The sequence below is a fragment of the Notolepis coatsorum genome (genome assembly GCF_963971535.1).
Source record: "Notolepis coatsorum genome assembly, chromosome: 1".
NCBI classification, from domain to species: domain Eukaryota; kingdom Metazoa; phylum Chordata; class Actinopteri; order Aulopiformes; family Paralepididae; genus Notolepis; species Notolepis coatsorum.
In genome coordinates this window covers 168,920,046-168,947,936 of record NC_140165.1, presented here as the reverse complement: position 1 = coordinate 168,947,936, position 27,891 = coordinate 168,920,046, and the positions used below count along the sequence as shown (strand labels likewise).

At 46.7% G+C, this 27,891-nt stretch overlaps 1 protein-coding gene across 1 annotated transcript; it reads right to left on the bottom strand.

Moving 5' to 3' along the window:
• Window positions 1-2,776: 2,776 nt before the first annotated feature.
• Window positions 2,777-25,123, bottom strand: aqp9b (aquaporin 9b; the record flags this gene model as incomplete). Its single annotated transcript, XM_084322051.1, has 6 exons — window positions 2,777-3,117; window positions 8,892-9,109; window positions 15,932-16,050; window positions 16,244-16,381; window positions 22,251-22,377; window positions 25,022-25,123. The coding sequence occupies 6 exons, from the start codon at window positions 25,121-25,123 to the stop codon at window positions 2,955-2,957; spliced, it is 867 nt and encodes a 288-aa protein (XP_084178177.1). The 3' UTR covers window positions 2,777-2,954.
• Between the last annotated feature and the right edge of the window lie 2,768 nt (window positions 25,124-27,891).

The following is a 27,891-nucleotide window of genomic DNA, read 5'->3' as shown; positions in this document are numbered from 1 at the left end:
GCTTTCACAGACATGGATTAAGCCTAGTGACTAAGGATTTTCTTCCTATGGAGACCACCACTGAAAGCAATATATATATATATATATATATATATATATATATATATATATATATATATATATATATATATATATATATATATATATATATATATATATATTTTTTTCTATCTAGGGCTAGGCTTAATCCATGTCCATGCAACTGGCCCATAAGGTTATTCTCACATTACCAGAGGGATTCCCTATCGATGACACTGGCTTCCTGGTGCCAGTGCACTGAAGCTTCACAATTGCTTGCCTTTAATGTGACATTTCCCTTTAGTGTAACATGTTTAGTTTCCAGCAGCACCTCTATACATAGCGCTTTCCCTGTTCCCTATCAACGCCTCCGTTCCTGTGTTGCCAGGCGCCAAACAGCACTTCAAATGCAACTAGTTCCCTATCAATAGTTCCCTTATCAATAATGTAAAAATGGCAGCTTTGGCTCATAGAGGAGGTACCGTTGTACCTTTTTACGTAGAATTTCGTATAGCCATAGCTTTAGAAGTATGCTATTTAGGCCCCCCAAAATGCTCAACCAGGAGGAACAGCAGTGTTGACAACAGGGGGCAACAGAGGTCACTACCTTCCTTGTAGATGCTCTTAGATAGAGGTAGACTGCAGAAAACCTAACATGCTCTACAAAATGTCAATCTAAAGTAGCTGTTCAACGTTGACAACAAACATACAAACACATTTCTACATCAACGTAGCCAGTGAGTCACTGGATAACGAGCACAAAACCGCACAGACCCGCGGTGCTACCTGCACGTATGCGTCTGACAAAACGTCCCTGCCTGAGTGACCGAGTGAGTGACCAGTTTCCAATGCATAGCCCACAGCGGCAGACCTGCACACAGTGGGAAAGAAACTGTATCCCTTATGTGGACTATTCCTATATTATCCATTAAATCCATGCCGTGTGACCTATCTTCATCTAATCAATACACTCATGCCATCCTGGAAATCTATTATCGTTGACCATTTAACTGTCCCATGTCTTTCTGGACATTATTCACAGCTCTGTGCTCAGAGTACAATTACAACACCATCAACCACACATTCCCATGTTTAACCCACACACATTAAAGGATAATACCTTTATTTCTCACTTCTTGTGTCATTTCCTTTAGCAAACCTGCATGTGACATGTTCCATTATGGCTTTGTTGTTATAATTTGGGTATTTTTGAGGTGACTTATTGATGAGGTAAGTTGGGGTGAATTCAGCCAAAGTGGGACACTTTTTCCCCCAACTCCTGTGAAATCTATGAAACTCTATCCAACATACATTTCTGAATTTCTCATGATGACACATATTCATGTCGTTGAATGTTTATTTGTACTTATCAGTCAAAGAAATGCTTTAGGTGTCACACGTTTCTATGACATCCCACTTTTGCTCATGACGTCATGAATCAACGCTAGCTGCAAACCTGAAGCCCGGCTAAGAGCCAAGCTAAGAATGGTTTCTATTGTAAACAGTATGTATGTAATTAACAATTACATCACGTCAATGGTGAACTACATTGTTCTAGCTGCAAACATACACTCAAACTCTAAGCTTACTTATCCAGGATATTCACTAACGTTTATGAATGGTGTTATCACCCAATGCTGGTTTCAACTATGGCTTCATAATGACAAGAATGTCTGTCACTGGTGTATCTGATGGGAGCTTCAATCAAAATGAGATCCCATGAGCCATGGAACGTAAAGCAAATGTGAAAGTCTCACCATGCACCATGTGCACCGGTCAACTGTGTCCGAAATCATGGCAACATCAAATAAATAAGTGAAAAACAGAGGTATGATCCTTTAAGGCTGGAATGTCTCTGCAAACTACTGTGTATCAAAATACTGTACATATAATCTACTGAAAACAAGAAAACCAGATCAGCATTTCATAGCACAAATTCATGGAAGTGTCTACACATGCAGTGGTCAGGTAGAGGGAGGGAAAGCACACTCCAAAGAGCAAAGACTCAATCAAGTGGTTCAACCCTTACAAAAATGTATTGTGGTACTGCAAGTATGATGGTGATTTCATTGCATAAATTATTTACCACGATAAAAAATTATTATCACCACGGCACTACTTTTGCACTTCAATAATACCATTATGTCTTTATTTATTTATTCTTATGAATAAACTCTTGAATCTTGAAATCTTGAATCTTGATTATGTAATCCAATGATACTGATATTTCTTTTAGTGTTTGTTGGTCATAACCATAAACGATCATTACCATGATACGAAATGCCATGATACATTTTTGTAAGGGAAGATTCTTTTGTCCTCACAAATAGTTGGGAGCTGATAGTTTCATGTGTTCAATAACTTTTCACTGATACTGCTGCCTAGTAAGTAGAACGTAGTAAAAATGTTACATCAGCTGTGTATAAACTTGGCAAAAATGTCAGTTCAAGAACATATTTCCCAATCGGGAAATAGGATTGGTCTGCTAACAGAGTATTGACTTCTTTCTTTCTTTCTTTCTTTCTTTCTTTCTTTCTTTCTTTCTTTCTTTCTTTCTTTCTTTCTTTCTTTCTTTCTTTCTTTCTTTCTTTCTTTCTTTCTTTCTTTCTTTCTTTCTTTCTTGCTTTCTTTCTTTCTTTCTTTCTCTCTTTCTTTCTTTCTTTCTTTCTTTCTTATTTTACTGTCAGGCAATATATATATATATAAATGTCTATAAAACTGAAGTGTCATTTCTTTTTTTTTACGCTGTAAAATTGTACTTGTATCAATTTCAAATCACACACATCTTGTTCTCTGAGTCGTTATCGTACCTGTGTAGAACTGTGACTGAGATAATCATAGGGTAGAAATGTGTAAAATGGCTTGATTTAGGTGGACATTGTTTTGCCTGTTGATAGTAAAAGAGGGATTCTGCAGCCTGTATCCTGCCTGTCCGTCTAACTCATGGTGACCATCTCGTATTTGTCCTTGATGTTGTTCTCCTCCTGCTTCTCTGGTTCCTGGTGGTGCAGCTCAATAAAGAGGAAGTAGATGGCAGCTCCCACCACTCCACCCACCATGGGCCCTGCCACTGGGACCCACCACCAGCAGCCTCCAGCACTGAAGACACAAGACCAGGTGAGAATCACATCAGATCACAAACTGCATATATTATATCACTGGAAAAAAAAACATCTAAGATAAGATAAGATATCTTCATTGATCCCCTTGGGGGAAATGCGGGCGTCATAGCAGCACAGGGAAGGGAGGGTACAGGTGTGGGCAGGGTAATGGTAGAAATACATAAATATAGGCAATAAAATTAGATCTGAATACTTTTCAATTCACAAGGATTCCTATAATAAAGAAGAAATTACATATGAACAGGGAGAATCTTGACTTCCCCTTACCTCACTTCACCCATCGTACCCTTCTGTGTGTGTGTGTGTGTGTGTGTGTGTGTGTGTGTGTGTGTGTGTGTGTGTGTGTGTGTGTGTGTGTGTGTGTGTGTGTGTGTGTGTGTGTGTGTGTGTGTGTGTGTGTGTGTGTGTGTGTGTGTGTGTGTGTGTGTGTGTGTGTGTGTGTCTTAAAGGGATACTCCAGACCACATTTGTACAAAGTCCCTTACTGGAGGTCCTTCAGTTCACCCCAAAAACACTTTCGCCAGTGTTGTTGGAAACAGAAAATGGCATGGCCGGATGATACCACTAGGAGGCATGTTGGTCTTCAAAAATAGCTCTGGAATACTCATGTCTAGGGTCTTTTGATGAAGGAAATCTGACTAATTTGGGGCCCCTACTTAAACAGTATACTGGGGCCCTTTCAATTAAAAGCATGCTTGCAGAGACACATATTCCAATTTAAATTAGTGAGATGATGAGATTAATCTACGCACAAACCTTTAGTGGTTACCAGTAATCCAGGCATGGACAATGGGGGGCATTCTAAATTCTGCTGCTAGAAAATACAGAAAGCTATTTTAGATTCACCATGGCTCCTAGACTGCTGGCAGCCATGGATTTAGTTCAGAATTCTATCAGCAATTAAATCTATATCCCCCTTATTACTGAGATTCACATGAATCTCTCATTACACTTGGCGTGGTGAGGGGAGCTATGGTCAAGGAAATCATTATGTTGATTCCCAAAATGGGAATCATGGATCTATTGAGCTTTTGAATTTACAAAGATATATGAATATGACAATTCCAGAGGAGTGGAGGAGGGTTTTAAATATTGCTTTAAAGCATAGAGAATCAAAAACACAAATAAATTTCACAGGATAATAAGTGTTGGAGATGTAAGGCTGAAGACCCAAGATTCGAATGTATTGTCATCATACAGCACAAGTACAGTACAACGAAAATAGGTTTGACATCTTATTTGGCTGGCTAAAAAACCCCACAACAAAACAGAAAATTCCTTCTTAAATTGTTTAAGTCCTTATGGAAAATAATGCAGAATGGCTTCAACTGTTAATGAGGACAGCTAATTTTGAGAAGGTTATAGCAATTATGCCAACAATTATGGGGTGAAATTTAAGCACATTTTTATTAAAAGATTCTGGAGGATTTTGAGAGATGATTTGATTTGGGTGTATGAATTGTTTTGACTTCGTGAGTGAGAAATGTCACCAAAAAGGTAACTTTTGAATGCGACTGTACTTGATTAGCTGCAAACTAGGCTAGCTTAGCATAAATTAATGGGAGCGGATACGGATCAGCTAGCCTAGCCCTTTAGCCAAAAACACCTCCGAGCTGATCCATATCTGCTTCCATTCATTTGTGCTAAGCTAGGATAGCTTGCAGCTTTCTACTGAATGCACAGAGAATACATTTGGTATCTATCTTCTTGTCTGCCTTTGGAGAAGATGGTGAGCACATTTCCCATAATGTTGGCATATTCCTTTCATTTTGTACAAACAGAACATTTATTATTATTAGTAGTAGTAGTATTTGTATTTATATTGTATTTTATAAATAAATAAAAAAGTATTGGTAAATCTAGGTATTGATGTGATCCCTGGACCATATTTCTTTTGAGAATTATACCAAACGCATTACCCGGTGTTTTATATCACGTTTTGATTCTACGTATGTACTACATGTGTTGCTCTCGTCCTGAACCTCTCATCCTTCACAGAATGACCCTGCAATAATATTCAAGTCATCTTACTTAAAGTTAGCTGTAATGAAAAGCAATTAACCCCAGATCATCTGTACATCTGACCCTCTCTCACGCCACGTCTCGCCGTGGCCTGGTTCCCGGAGTCGCCAGCCGTCCCCAGTGGCCTCAGGAGGGCTACTTTACTCCATCAGACGGGGATTACAGCCCTGCGGCTCATGTGTAGCTGGTCTGTCCTTTACACCACAGGTGAAATGGCCTGAATTAACAGTCGACGCGCCTCGGCATAGCTGTAGGAAAATAGGTGTCTGAGCGGGTTGTCTTTATCTCCAGTAAGCGTTCAGGGAAGTGGACGCAGACTACGGGAGGGCGGGGACCGGATTAGAGACTAATCTACGGCCACGGCCAAGATGACCAGGCCAGGGGACAGATACTGTACACACAAGTAGGCGGTACCGATGTGCACGCACGGCACGGAGAGAGGCGCTGCCGCGATGACCGATGACCTTCATATCGTACCTGGGCTGAATCTTGGCCATAATACAGAAATACAGAGATCTTCAAGTGAAATGCCTTTTTTGCATTTATGATCTGAATTGATACATCTCACTCAGCATAATGTTTACAAAACTGCAGAGACTTAAGGGATATTCTAACTGAGAGGTTAGGTTACGTCAGATTTTACATATACTTTATGATGTAAACCTAAGAGGACCAGAGGCTTATATGTGCATTAGGGCAGACTTATCTTCAATGCACAGCATATATAATCCCATATTAGAGACATCTGGCGAGGACTTCAGATGTGGAGAGGTCAAGAGGTCAGACGTTGACATTTAAACAACCACATTAAGCATTTCAATAATTTGCAAGATTGTTTTCACCTCAAGTAACAATTAAGCCCAGTTTGCACTTGTTAATGCCATCTAGTAGAGGCAGTTCATCCCCCCCTGACCCCTCAACCCTCACCTACTATCCTCCATACGACAACACCTGATTTATATTTACCAACATATATCCTGTGAGTGCAGAAGCCTGATGGGTCCAATCGATTAACTGTCTCTCACAGGGCCTGGTGGGCTCATTTTTTAAGCTAGCTTAGTGGTTTCAACTCCTTCCAAATGTGAATACCTATGACGTATATCATGCCAGTTAGGGTACCTTGTGTATACTGTGTATACTGTTTACTTTTACTCTTACTCATAGTAAGAGCATATATTCATATTTAAATTCTTTATTGCCTATATTTATTGTAACATATAACCATACAGACCCTCATCTGCACCGTTGTTTACACTGTTTATTTTTTCTCATATTTTTATATTCAGTTATTTATGTCTTTCTACTATTACCCTGCCCATACCTGTACCTCCCCTCCCCCATGCTGCTATGACACCCGGATTTCCCCATGGGGATCAATAAAGGAATATTTTACCTTATCTTATCTTACATTATGACAGTGAATCTATTGTAAAAGAGACAGAAGGATTCAGCAGCAGGACTTTGATGAGTAAGCGGGAGAATCAGAACGCGAGGAGCACACGGTCATGCCGCTTTCCGTCGTGAAGCATGACACGTGTAATATTTATGCCCAGTCATATCTCACTCCGTTCACTTACTGTACATCCCAGAGCCTTTTTTCAAAATGCAGTAGATACAAGAATTCCTATTGAAATATTGATTGCTGGCAGCCAAGAGAGCGGAGAAGGAGCTACAAACGCTGCTCTTCCTGAGGATAAGAAGGAGGCCCAGAGGCCAGAGTGGTGCTCTTCCTACAGTTCCTCCTCACATAACATGTGTAACTCCCAGGCGCTACCGGGGCCGACAGCAGCATCATGTGCCTATAGCTCTTCCAGGCAGCTGGCACGCTCCACAAAGGGATTTCCCATCACGCATTCTCCCAGGCTTCATGAAAATGTCAGATGTTCATTTTGGTACTGGCTTAAAAATTCAGTAGAGTAGGCGGTCAGGTGGCGTAGCGGAGATTGCGCTCATCACCAACGCAGGATATGCTGGGTTCGAGTCCAGCTCTCGGCGTTGCCACCAGCTTGGCTGGCCGTTCACACTAATACAATTGGCTGTATTAGGGGGTGGGGAAGCTGGCGGGTGGGAAGCTGGCGGGTGGGAATCTGGCGTTGTGGACAGCGACGCCTACAGGTCAGGTCTCGGCGCTTGCTAAGCGGGGCAGGACTTGGTGGAGATAGCGTGCCCTCCCACGCGTTACACTTCACCAATGAGAGTCCTCGCTGCCAAGTGGAAAGACGTCACTGGCTGTCGGCGCACGTCTCGGGGGAAGCGTGCGATCGACCATTGTACCGACTCGTAGGAGAACATGCATACAGCAGCCAGGTAGGGGAGGGGGGGGAATTGGCACAACGACTAATTGGGACGGGGAGAAAATCACAGAAATCAGAAAAAAAAGAAAAAATATATATAAATAAATTCAGTAGATTCATCTCATTGCATTCTTTTACAGAATGTACTGTATGTTGATTACTCCAGAATTACCCAAAATGTTAGAACTGTTATATGGACTGCACTCATATAGCGTGTTCTATCCAAAGCACTTTACAACTTATGCCTCACATTCACCCGTTCACTCACATTCACACACAGACGGCGGAGGCAGCCATGCAAGGTGCCGACCTGCTCATCGGGAGCAGTTAGGGGTTAAGTAAGTGTCTTGCTCAAGGACACTTACTTGTAGACACGCTGCCGGGAGGAGCCGGAATCGAACCAGACAACCGCTCTACCTCCTGAGCCAGTGTCACCCCTAACAGTTGTGAAAATGATGACTAAAGCCCTTTCATCTCTATCCCCCTGGATATCAACAGAATCAAACCGTTCCAGAAATCCAATCTGCTTCCTTGAAGAGATTGCGTAATCTATTTGGGTTACCCTGATTGACCCATCAGTCAGTCTGTCAGTTGTCAGTGGTTGTAAGGAATGAGCTAGCTAATCTACAAACAAGTAATGAAACTAGTTTGCTACAATTTAGTTAATTTTAGTGGTTCAAAAACATCCAACGCAACTACGACAATTTATTTATCACCTGCTAGCACAGTTAGCCAATGTTAATCTCCCATAGCAACCGATAACACTGGTCGCCTGAATTGGTTTACATTCAAAAGCTTTATACATTATGATACTAACTGGACATGTCCTTTCAATGAACAGAAGGCGACGTCCCCTCAACATACTGACAGTTGGCTGTGCTCAGAGAGGGTTAAAGGAACATGCCAACATTATGGGAAATGCGCTTACCGTCTTCTCCAGAGTAAGACAATAAGAATTTTTTTGTGTACAGTAGAAAGCTATCTGGTTACAAGCTAACCTAGCTAAGCACAAATTAATGGAGGCATATGGCCTATGGAATATACGGACCACTTAAAATTCCGGGAGAGGTGTTTTTGGTCAACAGCTAGGCTAGCTGGTCTGTATATGCTTCCATTCATTTGTGCTAAACTAGACTAGCATTCTACTGAATGCCCAGAGGGGAAATTGCTATCAAGATAAGATAAGATAAGATAAGATATTCCTTTATTGATCCCCTTGGGGAAATTCAGAGATCTACCTTCTTGTCTGACGATAAGCGCATTTCCCATAATGTCGGCGTGTTCCTTTAAGTGTCTGTAGAGACTTTTTTCAAAAGTCCAAAATGCAAATAGTATATCTAGTGTTTATATTCTTGAACTATTGTACTTTATAATATATATTTAGCATCTGTAAACATTCCTGTCTTTCTGTGAAGGGTGCGTGGAACTGGATTACCTGAACACTTCCATGCCCCAGCCGGCCACAGCCGTGAAGAACCTGGGGCCCAGGTCACGCGCAGGGTTGATGGGATAGCCACAGTTCAAGCCCATGGACACCCCAATGGCCATGATGACGAGGCCAATGCACAGAGGCTCCATACCTTTCGGGGCACCTATATTCTTCCCGTCAGTGATGGCTAGGATGCACAGAATGAGCGCACCTGTTGCAATCACCTAGGAAACAACAAAAAGGAAGTTACATATCAACTGGCCTCGCGTCCCGCTCTGCCTACTGAGATAACCCCTTATCTCCACGCACCTAGCGTGCACGAGAAACAAAAACAAATGCACCCACTTGCACGTGACCACGCCACTCCCATGTGCCCTATATTACACCGGAAGTGGTCACGCCTCACCCTTCCTCATTTAGTTTCCAACACGGAAGCAGCTAGATGCACTTCAGAACTGGAGATTGTTATGAAGCAGAAGGTCAAATTACACAATGTTGGGAATTCGCCAGAAGTTCGCCAGCCCCCGGAACCTTCTCGGCACGTCCTGACAGCACGACGGCCCTATCCTGTGTTTTCCTCGTCTCGTGACAGCGGACCGAGGGACGTCGCGCGACGGTTAACAGTCAAGCTAAGTCGTGCACAGGTAGGGCCTGCGCTAAGCAGGCATTGGTAATGGCATGTGGGATACTGCTCGTTGTCTCGTGAGACGACCGAGTGATGTATTGGTGCAGGGGGCGGGATATTTGGGAAAACATGGTCGTCATGACTCTCTTTTGGATGTTTTTCCAGCTATCCTAGCTCATAGCTAATGCTAATGCTACAATGTTGGGGCGTCGTTCCCCATGTACCCCGCCGAGGGCTGTCTTTACTGTCTTCCCTCCTCTTAACCATTCATGCTGACGGTCAATCGGTGTCTAATGTTGGGGGTTTAGCGGAGGCTTATTTACCCTTTACATGGGTGGATGGGCTGACGAGGGCTCAGGGCAGGTGTGCTTTTTGTGAATCTATTAATTGAAAATGGGGGTCCCTGATGTAGACAGGACTAGCGTTTTCTCTGGTCTGCATCCCCTTAACAATTGTGTGTATTGGGCTAGCCCAGTGTTTCTCAAAGTGGGGGGCGCGCCCCCCAGGGGGGGGCGCAGAGGCATGACAGGGGGGACATTGAGATTTATTTAAAAAAGAAAAAAGAAAAAAAAAGAAAAAGAAAAAAATTTGGATTTCAGAAAATTATCACTAAAGTGCTATCTCTTGCAGCTGCACTGTTCTCCATGAAAATACAATTTCTCAAAATCTGAAAATCATTATTTAATAAAACACAGAAAAGGATCACCAAGTTACTCTGGATAAAAAAAAACTTTACAGACAACATTGAGACAAAGCTTCCTGACACATTTCCATCCAAACTCTTGGAAGAACTCTTTGAAATCTCATCTGATACCACCTGGAGAGCTAGTTTCAGAGTGTGGTGCTGAGTACCAAGTATCTCATCTCATGGCCCACCAAGTATCTCATGATGCAGCAGTTAAGGTGTTGATACCATTCAGCACCACATACAGTATCTGTGTGAAGCTGGCTTTTCATCCATGACAGCTCTGAAAACAAAATATAGGGCCAATTTGAAAGGTCACGATATTGGTGTTATTTCAATAAATTTAAACATGGCCCATTTCATGACTATTTTGTTGGGGCGAGGGGGGGGGGGGGGGGGGGGGGGGGGCCCAAAATATTTTGGTCCGCCAAAGGGGGGCCTGACAGAAAAAGTTTGAGAAGCACTGGGCTAGCCCATTCTGCAATATGTTAATAGAGTTTTCGTTCATTCTTTCATTTATCCCTTCATGGGTGCACACCGCAGTGGAGGTTGTTACATGACTACTAATGGAGCAGTGCTTCACTAGTAATAGACTTTGGTCAGCAGCCACCACTGGTGTTCCGTGCTTAGTGAAGCAGGTGGCATCAGTCCTTTGCCCTGACATGGTGGAATGGTGTCCCGCCCGGCCGGCGCCATGAGGCGAGTCGGCACGGCAGGTGGCTGGTGGGCTGATGAAGCCTATACCGCCGCGGTACAGAATTTATCAGCAACTGGCAACATTGCTCAATTGGCTGTTTTACTGTCAAAAATGGTGTCGGGTGGTGGGGCCTTAGGGCCAGCCGACGTCAAAACCATCGCGCAAGGTTTTGAGGTTATTCAGCTTTTGACCTAGCCGCAAGCTATAACCACAGGGAGGGCTAGGATGCTGTCAACGGTTGTTCACAGGCATCTTTGGTTGGAGCAATCTCCCCTTGAGGAGGGGAGGGGCTCCTCCTCAGGGCTCCCCTCTCCGCGGGTGGACCTTGGTCTGTCCACGGAGGCGCGGGCGGTATTTGTCCTGGGCTCCACGCCGCCCCACACTGCGCAGCCAGAGGTGAGAGCACGGCCTCGCGAGCGGCTGCGGCGAGGCCCCCGGCCAGCGGCCATGTTTCCCCCGCCTGAGATACCCTGGACACAAAGAAAACAGGTGATCACAAGGCCGACAGGATCGGCTATATTAGATGGGCACGCCCTAAAAAACCGTTGCCATCTAGCTGTGTCTAGCACGCTCTCCGGTTACTCCCCCCCGCTACACTACGGGACACAGGGCTCTGATTTGTTCCCTTTGGCTGCGGGCCGCGTTCTTCCAGTGAAGCACAAGCGGCCCCACATTTCGCTTCTCATGGAGACAGGGGCTGACACCCAGTTGCTAGCTAGGCCTGGGTCTGTCTATGAGAATGCTGTGCTGTCAAGCGGCTCCCACACCACACGTCCTGCGTCTGTGTTTGGTGAGCCTGGTGTTGTATCTGTCGACGGAGCAGGGTTCCCTGTATCTAAAACATTTTGTCAGAGGGGGAACTCTAGGCCCAGGAGGTTGCAGCGTGGGTTCCCCCCAGCCCCGCCCTCGCCAGGCCGGGTATTACGTTAGTGCCTCCCCCGTCTGGACTTCCGATCCCACGGTGGTCAGCACGCACGCGTAATTTGGGTGGTAGTAATATCACTACAGGGCTACGGTGTGTAGAGACCCACCCTATCGGGCAGTGTGAGGACCACACACCATGCATGTCCAGCTGCAGAGCAGGCTGTCCTCAGCAAGCTAAGCCGGGAAGATGCTCAGCGGGGGAGCCTATGTCACCAGGGGTGATGGCCGCTCCCCCCGTATCAGACCGCCCCTTCTGTCGGGGTCCCCCCCTTGGGTGCGATTGCCTCGTTGGTAGAGTCAGGGTGCGATATCCCGGCTCCACGAGACACCCTGCTCGCGCGGTTGGCGAGACCAGGGTTGACAACGCACAGCGGGAGGGACCGGGCCACCTATCTACGATTCCTAGCGGACCAACGGCAGTTGGCGGCGTGGGCGCTTTGGAATTTTTACCACGTATGGCTGCAGTGGTAGCCATATGTCGGTGTGGATGGAGAGAACGCTGAGGGCGGCGCTTGTGTTACAGTTTACACACCCCCGCCCTCAGTTTTTGGGTTTGGTACAGACTCTATTATCAGAGTCCACAGCAGTGACAGCCCTGGCCGAGGAGATTCATTCTCTGGCGAAGCAGGCCGTCGTCGTGGTCCCATGGGAGGACGCGATGAACGGCGTTTCCTCCCGATATTCTCTGGTGCCCGAGGAATCGGGGGGGGGGTGTCAGACCCATACTGGACCTGTCCCATGGAAGGTTCAGAATGTTGACCGTCACCCACCTGTTGAGCGCTGTCAGGTGGGGGACTGGTTCACCTCCATAGACCTGTAGGATGCATATTCGCATCCCGATCTTCCCTCCTAGGACATACCTACGCTTCCTTTTCAGGGCTTAGCGTACGAGTATCAGAGGCTGCCGTTCGGCTACTCTCTGGCTCCTCGCATCTTCACCAAGTGCGTGGAGACCGCGCTGGGGTCTCTGCGTCATCAGGGGATACGAATTTTATTCTACCCTGGACGGCGTTCTGGTCCTCGGCCGGTCAGAGAAGATCGCCAGGTCTCATACCAGGCAGGTGGTGGAATTCCTCACCAGCCTGGGTTTTGCTGTAGACTGGAAGTAGAGTACTCCTCTTCCCAGTCAACGGGTGGAGTACTTGGGCTTATTCTAAGCTCAAGGTCTATATGGGCATCCCTCGCAGAGCGGCGGCGAGTGGATGTTCTCGGCGCGCTCGGGAGGTTCCATCCTAGGACGGTTAGGGCATCTGCTCACTCTGTGGTCCCTCTTGGCCTCCTCTTCATGAGGAGGATACAGGGGTGGTTTTCCAGTATGGAAATAGACCCGGTGAGAGGGAAGTGGAAGCGGCTGAAGGTTCCCATGTCAGTACTGGGGGACCTCGCCCTCTGGGGAGGGCCTGGGGCCCTCACCAGCGGGGTCCCCATGGGCAGCAGGCTGTCACACGTCACGGTCTTCACTGACGCCTCCCTCACGGGATGGGGGGGGACGTGTCGGGCCAACGCAGTAGGGGGCAGCTGGCAGGACCATGCTGCCCGGTCCGCACTACATTTCAATGTGTTGGAATTGAAGGCAGTCCTTCTGGTCCTCAAATGGCACGGCCACCTTGTGGTGGGCAAGCATGTTTTTATCAGGACGGACAACACAACGTCAGCGTCGTACATCAACAGACAGGGAGGAGTACGCTCCCCCCGTCTGCACCGGGCGGCGGTCGAGCTCTGGTTATGGGCGTTTCTCAATCTGCGCAGCCTGAGGGCTCTCCACATCCCCGGCAGGGAGAATGTGGGTGCAGATGTGATGTCGCGGGGCGGTCCTCACCCTGACAAGTGGGGACTACGTCCAGACATAGTCAGACAGGTCTGGGACCGATTCGGCCCCTTGTGGTTCTCGGTCAGTCGGAAGGACAACCCCTCTCTGGGGGTGGATGCCTTCTCGATGTATCCGTGGCCGCCCGGGATTCTGTACGCATTCCCCCCATACACCTGATAGCTCAGCTGTTGGTGCGGGTACGTCAGGAGCGCGGGACTTTGATCCTGGTCGCGCCGGGCCGGGGCTCAGCTGTGTGGTTCCCGGCCCTGATTCCGCTCTTGGTGGCCCCGCCGTGGCCTGTTCCGTGGTCACCGCGGGCCCTCTCTCAGGCACGCGGAACTCTGTTCTGCCTCCTGTTCTGGGGCAGCCTCTAGGCTTGGCTGCTGAAAGGGTGAATCTGGTGGGGATGCGTCTTAACTCTTCTGTGGTTAACGCCATCCGGAACTTGCGCGCTCCGTCCACTACCGCGGCTTACGCTGGGAAGTGGCGTATGGTCGAGAGTGGGGGGCAGAACATTGTTCAGCCACCCTCTCGTGGGACGTTCTTGCTTGGCGCATGGCGTCTCAAGCCTGTGGAACGTTCTCTGTGATGATTTGATTTGATTTTTATTTAGTACATACAATTTATACAAAAGTATAAAAACAAGGGGTACAAGGATAACATGTGAAAGTCTGTCGACTTGTTTCCAACATGGTCCCAAAGAAAACGCTAGTCCTGTCTACATCAGGGACCCCCATTTTCAATTAATAGATTCCCTCTTGAACAGGCGCCATTGGATCGTCTGTCTTACGACTGCGTTCCTTTTTTGGGCCAACACCTCCGCTAAATGCGTGGGTGAGCCATGTGGGTGAGCCATGTGCTCTCTCGGTGCGGCCTGAGTGCCTGTCTGTTCGGGCCGATAACAGGGCGACTCTGAGGCCTAATCCGGTCTTCGTGCCAAAGAATATCCGGAGCTCTTTTCGCTCCAGGGATATTGTGATTCAGGCGTTTCATCCTCCTCCTCACGCTAGTGGGTTGGAGTCGAGCCTTCACCTGTCGTGTCCTGTCCGTACACTGGGGGTTTATCTTAGTCGCACGCAGGGTCTCAGGGTTGCCGGGTTCCCCCTTTTCGCACTTTGGTGGAGTTGACTGCCTCCCCCCCTTCGTTAGGACCCTCGGGGGGTGCATTTGTCCGGGCCACGCGTCTGCTCTGCCCTTATCTCAGTAGGCAGAGCGGGACGCGAGGCCAGTTGATATGTAACGTATGGTTATTCTATAACCCTAGTTACATGATACTGGCTGAGCGTCCCGCTCTTAGCGCCCTGAGGTCCCTTGGATGTTTTTCCGCTTAAGGAAATCGAACTGAGGAAGGGTGAGGCGTGACCACTCCCGGTGTAATATAGGGCACATGGGAGTGGCGTGGTCACGTGCAAGTGGGTGCATTTGTTTTTGTTTCTCGTGCACGCTAGGTGCGTGGTGATAAGGAGTTATCTCAGTAGGCAGAGCGGGACGCTCAACCAGTATCATGTAACTAGTGTTATAGAATAACCATACGTTATCATTCAAGCGACGTTCACTTCTCTCATTGGCTAAACGGATACAGGCTCTGAAACGGGTTCCCGTTTATTCTATTCATCTTCGTATCGTCGCTGGTGTCGTCCGATGGAATTGTTTTGAAATAAACATAGAATTTTAAATGTTTTGCTTGTATCGTTTGGTTAATAATTACATTTGAATCTCTACTTTGACCCTGTCACGCCCCAGTTCCTTACACAAATACAGATACAGATGTGTGCTCACAACACAACAGAACACGTGCACCACAGGACTCCTGGGCGTTCGGCACAGATGGTGGTTTCTCTCTCGTCATCTCGCTCATATCATTCACATCGCGTTTATGTAACATTTATGCACATGACTACTCTGGAGGCCTTCCTTACACTCATTAGTTTCATTCCAATATCCAAATCGAAAATATTGTGCTACTGTAGCTGAATACCATCAGTCAATATTAACACAGATGATTCCAGCTCCCAAAATGTGTATCGTTTTGCGAGCAAAGGTTTTAAGCTAATAATAGCTTTATTTTCATGTTACTAAGTCATTTTTAAGAGTAGGTTGTTATTTTTTATATTGTTTTTAAAAAGATTTGCTGCAATTTCTTGTTTTGGGGATGAAACCGGCAACAGTTGTGATTGGAGGATCAAGAAAAGAGGGCAGGGTTTGAGATAGGTTTCATTATGTACTACATACGTATTACTGGTGATAATATACTGTCCTTCAGGGAAGCATGGAATAGGATGGAAGATGGAGAAAGCCTCTTTACCTGATCTACAAACCCATTTAGGACTGAGAGATGTTTCGCAGGATAAGACGCAAATATGTTGGCTGTGGCGTTCACACCGGTAACTGAGAATTCACCGTTGGTATATTCCATCAAAGCATCTATGGTGAAAAGAAATGTAAAACTAGTCATCCAGCATATGATGAGTCAGTAGAGCATGCATTACTTAGTCTTAATGCTATCATTTTGACCCCGCAATGTCTGTGTGTGCGTGGGTGTGTGTGAGTAGATTTGTGTCTACATTTTTCCATTCATTGTCAAATATAATTTCTGACTTATCTAGTACACACGCACCATAATATAATCCATAGACAGCACAGGACCCGGCAAAGGCCCCCAGGAACTGGGCCACCACATACACAGGGAACTTCTTCAGGGGCAGCTTGCCCAGGATCACCATGGCCAGAGACACTGCAGGGTTCACATGAGCCCCTGGAACAACGGGAAAAGGAAATGTGGTCAGAACAAATCAAACGTTAAAACCCTGTATGGACGATTTGCAGCCGTTTCTCTTTAGTGTGTCTACTAAAGAGTGATTCCATTTCAGGACAGAGAATCTAGAAACCAATAATCAGGGGTGACTGATGAAAATACTGATAAATGGCTGCGTGTATTAACAGTATTTGACCAAATTCTAATCACAGTTTGTTTACACTGTCAATGTGCCAACTGACAGCTGCTCGATCTCATTAACTCTGACTACTGTATGCCGACACATGCTCAGAATTTTAAATGGGTTTGTACTTTGTAGCCAAACAGAAATGGGTCAGAGTTGATATTTGAAAGTGGTTGGCCACGTAAATGTTGTGCGTACTAAACTTATTTATTGTAATGTGGTGTTTTTGGGGACAAGTTGCTGAGTTTGGGGGAAAGTTTCCCCACTGCAATTTCATAATGGAGAATGTTCCCATCGCAGTCCGTCCGGCATCTTAATCTCATCTGCAACAGTAAGGGGGGGGGGGGTATTTTCACTGTGTTGCACAGAGCAAACATTCCCCTAAAGTGAGAGGGAACCTGGCCAGTCAGTGGTTAAAACTTACAGTACCCAGATATGGATGACATAATGCATGTGCTTTCTGGTGTCTAGATGGGCTGAGGACAGACCAGCTGAAGATCGGGACATGAGATAAGATAAGATGTTCCTTTATTGATCCCCTTGGGGAAATGCGGGTGAGATGTGGGGGGATAGAATAAAGACATAAATATAGGCAATAAAGATCAATTTGAATATAAAATATGAGAAAATTAAACAGCATAAACAAAACATTACAATAAATATAGGCAATAATGAAAATGTTGAATCTGAATATATACTATGAGTAAAAGTAAACAATATAATAATAATAATACATTTATTTTATATAGCGCCTTACATTAGGAATCTCAAAGCACTTAATATACACAAGGTGCAGATGAGGGTCTGTACCCTATCGGTCATAATAGATAACTGTGTCTGATGGACATGACGGTGAACATTAATGATATGTCAGGTAGAAGCATGTTGACTTGTAGACGTCAGAAAGGTTTAAGCGATGGTAGATATATATATATATATATATATATATATATAACCAGATATAACCAGGGTTAGTCTCAGATCAAAGGTCTGTGGAATATTTGAGTGAAATCTCCTTTCTCCTTTTTTCTCACATTCTAAGCAGGCCTACATTAGGGCTGGGCGATTCTTGCTCAAATGTGAATCACGATTTTTCTCTCTAAGAATTGAGATCACAATTCTCTCACACGATTCGTATTTTTTCAATAAAATCATTTTTGCACTCTTTCTTAAACAGACAACATAACATATCAAAGTGCTTGACTTAAACTTAAACATAACATATGAAAGTGCTTGACTTAAACCTAAAAATCTCTTGTAACATACAAAATAACTCAAGTCAGAATCGTCATCATTTAAAAAAGTTTACTTAAGTAAAAATATATATATACCGTATATCTTTTTTTTGTGAGAGTTGCATAGGTCTATGAATCGAGACCGCGATTTTATTTCGATTAATTGCCCAGCCCTAGCCTACATTGTGTCTGCAATGACACCGCGCTCACTGCGGCTTGTTTGAAGAGATTTCAGCCAACAACTTTACTAGACTCTTAAGCTGAAACCGAGGACTCATTTCTCCGACACTCGAGGGTCCGGGCTGTGACCTCACCGGGGTGTAACGCGACTTGGGCTATCGGGCGTGAGCCCAACGCCTAATCCCCCCGTCCTGTTCACAAACACCAGCCCCAACAACCGGCTGAAACGGAATTGCATCTGACATAAGCCGCCCGAATCTGCTTAACGCACTGCAGGTCATCGGAGTGACCCCGGTGCGCCGTACTTATGGTTGCGCTGTCAATTAAAATTCGGAGACGGGCAAAAGTGAAAACAAAAGTGTTTTCTTCCCCCCGTGCGGGACGCGGGCCCCGCCAAGGAGGCTTCTCACACCTGAACCCCCCCTCCCTCCCTCTCTCTCCAGAGACCCATGCCCTGGCTAAGCTCATTAGTCCAATAGCTATGATCATCATCAGAGATGTCACTGAACAGGGTGGAGGCGTCCTACTGTTCCAATGACCCCGGGGTAGAATGGCCCAGTCATGCAGCAACGACGCTCTGGTTCCTACAGTATAACAACCTCGCTCTTCTTCTTCTTCTTCAGTGCTCCCTCTGGGGCTGCCTGCCTCCGTCCCCTTCATTAAACACGGGCAGGCAGTGATCTCGTAATGTTATATGAGTCAGACTGATGAGTAAAGCTATGCTCCCTGTACGTTAGAACAGAGGTGTGTGTGGGGGGGGTGGACGGTACCACTACGAGTTCCCTCTTTCTAGAGGAGCTTCTCAGTGAATCCCTCCAACAATAGCATGAATGTTTGTTTCCCGACCCTCTTGTCTGGTGTACAATACTGCCCTGCAGAAGCTAACTGCAGCAACTACAATCTTTTTAAAAATTTAGTTATAAATCTCAGAGTTTCAATCTCAGAGTTCAATCTTGCTGTTTTAGAGAAAAAGGGGTATAAAGAATTGCAGTAACTACAAAATCACTGGATAGTCAAGAACTTTAAATACATTTTTCTCAGTTTCACTGTTTGCATAGTTACTGCGGTTAGCTTCTGCAGGGCAGTATACAATAGCAGCGGCTGCCCTACATTGAGATTGTAAAGGCCATGGGACTGGCAACTTTGATGGTGGCGTGTAGGCCAAAATAACTCAGTTGTCACCTCGCCTGTGTGTACGAGCAAGAACAACTCAAACATACTACACACACCAATATGAAGTTAAAGATGCGCTAAGATTTTTTATATAAGGACCACGTGGATTCAATCATTGACAACAACAGGGAATCAAATAATTGTTGTTGCTGAGTCTCATATAATATGGTATAACATTAAGCTCATAGTAAACACAATAACAGCTGCATCTAATGTGGGAGAACTGATCTGGGTGCTGCATTTCACGTGCCACCCGTAGATTACACAGAGTACTCACACTCTACCCAACATGTGTTTTTAAAGATAAAACACATTCAATTTAGCTCCAATCCATTATCTCAAATGCTACAATGTTAAATTATCCCTCGGGTATATACACACACACACCGGTACATTAACAGCTAATACCACTGATAGCGATGGAAATTACCTTGGCATTTCCGACGACATAAGGCCAATGTAATGGAATCTTTGATTGATGATTAAACAGGCGTTCGCCACCTCAGCCCGCCCATAGGATACTGTGACATTTAGAGTTTCCTAGCATCGCTTGAGAAGCACGGAGGGCTCTCCTTGCCGTAATCCCTGATGAATGCACCCAGTAAAGGCCCCCTTTGGACATTAGGACACAACACACCTCCAGTCTTGTAACGTAGCCTACTCATTTAAGCCCCTGACTCTTAAAAGCTGTCAGGCTACAGGAGTGTAGCCAAGCAATAACATGTCTGCCCTGACCCACATAGCTTTTAACTCTGCGCTAAAACAAGGTATCTGTATCCAAGAGTTTCCTGAATACTACCCCCCCTCCCCCCCCCTCCCCATTCCGAGAGACATACAGATGTAACATGTCTAGAAATCAAAGCAAAGCCAATTGTTTTCTTTGCATGTTTGACGTATAAGAGGTTGGGGAAAAAACATTATATCTTGATTATTTTTGTCCAGTGACCCAAAACAAATTTACAAGTTTATATTGTTCTGTAAAAGCAATGGATCAGATCAGAGGCCAATACTAAAAATTAGGGATGCACGATATTGATTTTTTGACACCGATACCGATAACTTTATGCTCCTCAAGCCGATACCGATACCGATAACCGATATTTATTGTATTATAATATTTTTTTTAACTGTATATATAATATATATATATATATATTTTTTTTATCAATTTTTTTTTTTTTTTTTTAGTAGTATTTATAAGCTCCGACGTCATCGGTACTGCTATCGGTACTCGAGAAATTATGGAGTTTTTTTTTGAGGAATTTAAACGTCGCAAACTAATCTTGTTGGCCGTTGTCTATATCTCTCCTGCCTCTGTGTGTCTCTGCCTGCGCGGGGAGCGGGCTGCCTGCTCTCTCCTCTCTTCCCCTCCCACACACACACACACACTCACTCACACACACACACACACACACTCACTCACACGGGTGCTGCGCTGCCGAGTAGGCTACAGACAGCTCTGCTCTCATAATGGCGGACAGAACGAAATGTTCAAAAGTCTGGGTCTATTTTACTAAAGTCGATGCTGACAACGCTCGTTGCCACAAGTGCAACAAGACATTTGCCAGTAATGTATAAGCGCTGGTACTTGTCAATGTGGCTGGCGGGGAGATAACGTTAGCTCTGAGTAGAGTAATGGCTGACAATCCGGAGGTAAATAAACGAACGAGAGCTTCTGATTTGTGGTAAGAAGAAGAGGTGGGTGCAAGCCGTGGGACGTAATTGGCAGATCGACTGTCTGTCTCCGAATGTAACGTGACTACGTCACAGCCAAGAAAGGGAGCGCTGGATTTGTGAAAAACTCCCTGTTCCTAAACCACACGCTATCAGTTTTACCACAGTACTGGCAAAACGGGATAATTATCGTGCATCCCTACTAAAAATGTAGGACTTGAATCAGTATCGGCATTGAAATGTGGTATCGTATGTCCTATTCTGGATACAGTACAGGCGACCAGAGTACTCTATAGTAGTTAAGATGCTGTGAATTGAATACCCTCCATTATGTAACATTCCTGCCTCATAGGAGTGACCTATATAGGCCTTCACAGTTCATTTACTCCACGTTTAGTCCTGACGGGGTTGGAAAAGTACTATTATATGATGCATGTACTGGTATCAATTATGTGAATGTTGATACCTCGAAACTGAACAGCCTACGTCGTGTTTACGTTGCAGAGTTATTTGCAGAGTTTAGATACTCCAGAGTAAAGAGAGAGGGACAGATTTTCATGGTCAAAGACCCCGTCACGGCGAAGCCTTCCCACCACAAACAACTGTTGACTTTTTGTTACTCACTCATGTTTTAGGGATTCTAAATCATGCGTAGGGGTCAAAGGTCGAGCTTGTTTGTTACTCACTCATGTTTTAGGGATTCTAATTCATGCGTAGTGGTCAAAGGTCGAGCTTGTTGGTCAAAAATGACAAACTGGCGTGTTTCCGTTGTTTCTATTTGACTCTCGATCACTATTGGACAATGTTTTGTTTTTATTTTAGAGAATGTTTTTTCTCCCAATATTACACTCTATCGTGACACGCTCCCAGCATCAAAATATCAGCACCGAGATGAGGATTGCAGGCAGGAGTTTTTTTTTACTTTTTTTGTAATCCTCTCTTTCTCCCCGTCCCAATTTAGTCGTTGTGCCAATTCCCCCCCTCCCCTACCTGGTTGTTGTGCGCATGTTCTCCTACTGGTCGGTACAAGGGAACCCTGAAGTCATCCGCACGCTTCCTCCAACATGCGCGGCAACAGCCAGTGACTCTTTTTTCACCTGGCAGCGAGGACTCTCATTGGTGAAGTGTAACGCGTGGGAGGGCACGCTGCCTCCATCAAGTCCTGCCTCCGCTGAGAAAGCACCCAGAACTGACCTGTAGGTGTCGCTGTCCACAACGCCAGATTCCCACCCATGACTTGTCCTCCCTGTAACCCAGCCAAACGGGTTAGTATAGCGATCAGCCCAAGCCCCGAGCAATGCTGACTCCGGGAGTCGAGACTGCAGCCTCTTGCATTGGTGACGAGCGCAATCTCCGCTACGCCACCTGACCGCGTGGGTGTGAGTTCTTCTGTGACGCGTGTCGTAGTGTGCAGTTGTTTTACCTGACACCCCCCCTGCCATGTAGACGGCCATCATGACTCCCAGGGTGAAGCCTATGTGGATGGTTAAGGGCTCCCCCAGCGCCCCCTTACTGAGCACCGTCTGGGCCACCGAGCCACATCCAAAGAGCTGGGGACGCAGACAGACAGACGGAGACAGACAGACAGGAGCAGACAGACAGGAGCAGAGGACAATGTTTGGCTTGAGGAAAGAAAAGAGTCATTGTTTGTAAATGTTGCAATTATACCCATAATTAAGCATCGCTTCCTGTTCCATTTCAAAAGCCTTTGACTGCCATAAAAAAACAAGATGTCTAATTTGAGGCCCTTGAAAATAATGAAGTCCCTATATATTTTTCTGGGTAAAAGGGGTGAGAAAAGGACCAGCCATCTAAAAATAATGATGCTGTTCTGGAGGCAGGGTTACTACTGAGACACAACGAGAGGTTGTTGAGCAGGAACGTGAAGAGAGGTGAGAGGATCTCAGGGGGGACAGGGGGGGCAGGAGGGACAGGGGGGGCAGGGGGGGCACAGGGGGGGCAGGAGGAGCTCAGGGGGGACAGGGGGGGCTCAGGGGGGGCAGGAGGAGCTCAGGGGGGACAGGGGGGGCAGGAGGGACAGGGGGGGCAGGGGGGGGCAGGGGGGGGCAGGAGGAGCACAGGGGGGACAGGAGGAGCTCAGGGGGGACAGGAGGAGCTCAGGGGGGGCAGGAGGGACAGGGGGGGCAGGGGGGGGCAGGAGGAGCACAGGGGGGACAGGAGGAGCTCAGGGGGGACAGGGGGGGCAGGAGGAGCTCAGGGGGGACAGGGGGGGCAGGAGGGACAGGGGGGGCAGGGGGGGCAGGAGGGACAGGGGGGGCAGGGGGGGGCAGGAGGAGCACAGGGGGGACAGGAGGAGCTCAGGGGGGACAGGGGGGGCAGGAGGAGCTCAGGGGGGACAGGGGGGGGCAGGAGGAGCACAGGGGGGGGCAGGAGGATCTCAGGGGGGACAGGGGGGGCAGGAGGAGCTCAGGGGGGACAGGGGGGGGCAGGAGGAGCACAGGGGGGGCAGGGGGGGCAGGAGGGACAGGGGGGGCAGGGGGGGGCAGGGGGGGGCAGGAGGAGCACAGGGGGGACAGGGGGGGCAGGGGGGACAGGGGGGGCAGGGGGGACAGGGGGGGCAGGGGGGACAGGGGGGGCAGGGGGGACAGGGGGGACAGGGGGGGCAGGGGGGACAGGGGGGACAGGGGGGGCAGGAGGGACAGGGGGGGCAGGAGGAGCTCAGGGGGGGCAGGAGGAGCTCAGGGGGGACAGGAGGAGCACAGGGGGGGACAGGAGGAGCTCAGGGGGGGACAGGAGGAGCTCAGGGGGGACAGGAGGAGCTCAGGGGGGGACAGGAGGAGCTCAGGGGGGGACAGGAGGAGCTCAGGGGGGGACAGGAGGAGCACAGGGGGGACAGGAGGAGCACAGGGGGGACAGGAGGAGCTCAGGGGGGGCAGGAGGAGCTCAGGGGGGACAGGAGGAGCTCAGGGGGGGCAGGAGGAGCTCAGGGGGGACAGGAGGAGCTCAGGGGGGGCAGGAGGAGCTCAGGGGGGACAGGGGGGGGCAGGAGGAGCTCAGGGGGGGCAGGAGGAGCACAGGGGGGACAGGAGGAGCTCAGGGGGGACAGGAGGAGCTCAGGGGGGACAGGGGGGGGACAGGAGGAGCTCAGGGGGGACAGGGGGAGCTCAGGGGGGACAGGGGGAGCTCAGGGGGGACAGGAGGAGGACAGGGGGGACAGGAGGAGCTCAGGGGGGCAGGAGGAGCTCAGGGGGGACAGGGGGAGCTCAGGGGGGACAGGAGGAGCTCAGGGGGGACAGGAGGAGCTCAGGGGGGGCAGGAGGAGCTCAGGGGGGGGCAGGAGGAGCTCAGGGGGGGCAGGAGGAGCTCAGGGGGGACAGGAGGAGCTCAGGGGGGGGCAGGAGGAGCTCAGGGGGGGCAGGAGGAGCTCAGGGGGACAGGAGGAGCTCAGGGGGGACAGGAGGAGCTTGGGGAGCAGGAGGAGCACAGGGGGTCTCAGGGGGTCTCAGGGGGTCTCAGGGGGTCTCAGGGGAGCAGGAGGAGCTCAGGGGGGGCAGGAGGAAGGTCTAGATTATAGTGACTTCTATAGATTATTTACAAGCCGACAACAATTCCCTCGTGGACAAGAGATGCTCCAGAAATCACACCAGAGAAATAGGATCTGTACTTAATTAAACTGGGTGATCTATGCATTTGAATCAACCATCTAAAGTAGTTCTGAATCGTCCCTTAATAATTGATTACGTGCAAAGACAATGAAGGCATATCATTTCTACTGCATTTGCACTCAGGAATTGCCTAGAAAGATGTTTGCTTTTTGTGTAAAAAAATTAAGAAATATTGACTGTTAGACTACAGTAGCCCATTTGTACTAATTGAATAATTGCACAATCATAACTAAGCGAAAGTCTTCAGTAACTGTGAAGAGAGTGATCATTTGATTTGATTGAGTTTTTCTTTTTTGACGAAAAACAGTCCTTTGTCACGTCGTGTCTTGTCAGGTTTGCTCGTCTGAAGACGTCTTAATTACGAGTCAGATTTTCGCTAGAATGGAATTATATATGAGCACATCAAAGAAAATGTAAATTATTTTCAGAATATATTATTGAGCAGAACAATATATTTATAAAAACATATTGCAGATGGCAGATTGTGTCCCTTGGGACATCTCATTATCATACTCCAGCTTTAAAACCAGTTATTATATAGTTAGATGACAGGTGCACAGATACTCACTATTAAGACGAATATTCCCAGAAATTCGGCCAGGAACTCTTTGATGATGTCATGCCTCAGGGCACATCTCTCCTTAAATTTTCTCTTCCTCTCACTTTCCATATTTCCAATAGATCCTTGATGTCTTACTCTGATATACCGGTCAGGAGGACAGACAGTTGGGCATGAAGTGTGATATAATATTGTCCACAGGAACGGTCCTCGGAATATACACTAGTCGCCTCCCACTTGGCCGCTTGTATGTAGCAGGCTGCACACCCTGGCTGGCATGCCACTTAATCTGTCTCATCTTCCTTCTCGTCCGATCGTCCCTATCGTCTTATAAACGAGGGCTTCTGTATTGCACTGATATTACCTCTCTTTTGGCGTACCCAAATTATTCACCTTTACGCCATCCGTTGGCCAATTTATGTGGCATGCGTAATGGTGAAACAGTTCCTAAATCTACACCTAAGAAAGTCCTTTCAGTCATCACAATACTGACATAATTGCATTATCACACACGACACGATACACGCGCGTTCAGTTATGGGGTTGCTTTGTTTTGTGGACCAAAAAAGGGTCTGAAATATAAATGGTTCTTTCGCGTAAAAATAACCTCACGGCTTCTTGTTTGCACAGATCGAGCTGTCGTTTTTTGTGGTAAGAGTGCACATAATTTCCTCCCACGAACAATCCCCATCCATTGTTTTTTTGGTGATAGCTTGGTCACTTTAAACATGCACACATTTTCCAACCATGAACGACTCGCACCATTAGTCAATCAATTTAGTACATTCGCACTTTTGCCTGTCTGCAGAAAAAAAACACAAATACAAATGTATCTTGTTATGAACATACCTACACCTTCAACAAATGCATCGAATCTTACTTAGGTCTGTTATGCAGGCGGAATGCACATGTGATTAAAATGCATAGCGTAGTGGACATGCTGTTGTGTTTTCAAGATGTCACTAATAACCAAATCGTCGACAACACAACGACTTGTCTCGGTTCATCCGACAGAGGGCGCTCAGTGAACGTATAATAGAACGGTTGAAGTTGACCGCGGCCTCGAGTGTGTGGGTGTGTGTGTGCGTGCGTGTGTGTGTGTGTGTGTGTGTGTGTGTGTGTGTGTGTGGGGGTGTTGGGGGGGGTGTCTTATCTCCCTCCCGTCCACTGTGTTTAGTGAAAAGGTGAGGCGACAGGCAGAGAATGCAGTGTTTTGAATGCATTAATCAGTGTCACTTTTTCCAGTCCCGTCTTCTTTGATGTGGACCAGACACGTTCAGAGTGTCGCCCATGCTGAGAAAAAAGGCTGGTGTGGTGATGGAGGTAAAGCATCATCCGGGGGGATTTAGCGAATTATAGGCCTACATCTGTCTCCTTTGTCCTGTCAGACAACTCACATTATTAGCATTGGAAATTAAGAGAATTTTCTTGCCAAGAGTTTTTTCTTTAAGATAAGATAACGGTAATAGACCTATGTATAATTCGACCCGTTCGGGCCGTTCCTCTCGGCCACTAATGCATCTCTATCTAGACACAATCTCCACATTCTTCCCCCTCTCCTGATTCTAATCAGACAGGCTTTTCTCCGGAAACAAGCCAAAAATAAAAATAATATACGGACTATTTATCTAACCATAACCATGGTTTATAGCTGTTTTCATTAGTTAAAAACAGTCTGGGCTACATTAATACACGTGTTGATATCTGGGTAGCTTAATTGCGCTTCACTTAAAAACAACGCTGATTCATTTTGCGCCTAATCACACATATCCCAAAACTTGAAACAGTTTTGCACACATCAATTTAGTTTGACAGCTATTGAGAGTACATTTGTTTGAATGTGTCCCCCCCAGTGAGGTCATCGGAAGACACTCAATCTCAATTAAATGATGGAGATGAAAATAAAAATAGAAATCCCTATTGCAATCCCCATCACTAGTTTGTCTCCTTATTTGTCGCCTTACCGAGCTGTAATTAACACAACACAAGTTTGCTGAGACACCGTCGTTTGAATGGGCCCCCAGTTAAGTGGTGAGATGTTTATTGAGAAGTGTGTGGGTGGGAAGAGTATGGGTGCTAGGAGGAATCATCACCACGGGGGAGATATCCCTCATCAACACACTAGGAAATTGGCCTAGTGGTAATCGTTAGACCACACCTTGATAACATCTTAGATCTTGCGCGTAAATTGCTAAGTGTGGTAAACGTTCACACATCCACGTCATGTGTGGAATAGGTTTGTATTGTTTTAGCATGTGTGTTTACAATGGTGACGTCACATGCATGCAGGCTAAGATAATAGTTGGCTCAACTTTCATCTGTGTTATTGGATGTCATAAACAACAGCTAATTGGGAAAACGTTGCCAAAGTTATTCGATATTTTAGCCTGACATAAAATATAAATGTTATTTGTAAGACCATTTACAATTTCACTATAATTCGTAGAATTCAGTGACATTTCACACATAATTGCCTATCTTCAACAGCAAACTCATTTGTATCTAAATCCCATAATTTGTTACCAAACAGCTTATTAGGATAACGCAGGCTACCACAGTTGAAATAGGCCTAAATCACTACTTTTAGTGTTTGAGCCAATCTTTGGCAAAGTGCCAGCTTCGTTTACATTTTTTAAATGTTAGTTCTTTTGTGGGTGAAAGGAGAGGAAATGATAGTCTGGATCCTCCAAGGGGCTGGGCTGTTACCCCCCCTCCCTCCCCAGCACGCACGGCCGAGGTCGTTTATGTAAATGCTCGATTTTAATTTTCGAGAGGGCGGCCCTTTCCCTTACCCAATAAAAATGGACTGCCGTTGACACCTGGTTATAAACACAGGAAGGATTCCAAAGTCCTAATCAAACATCTGTTAGGGGGAAAAA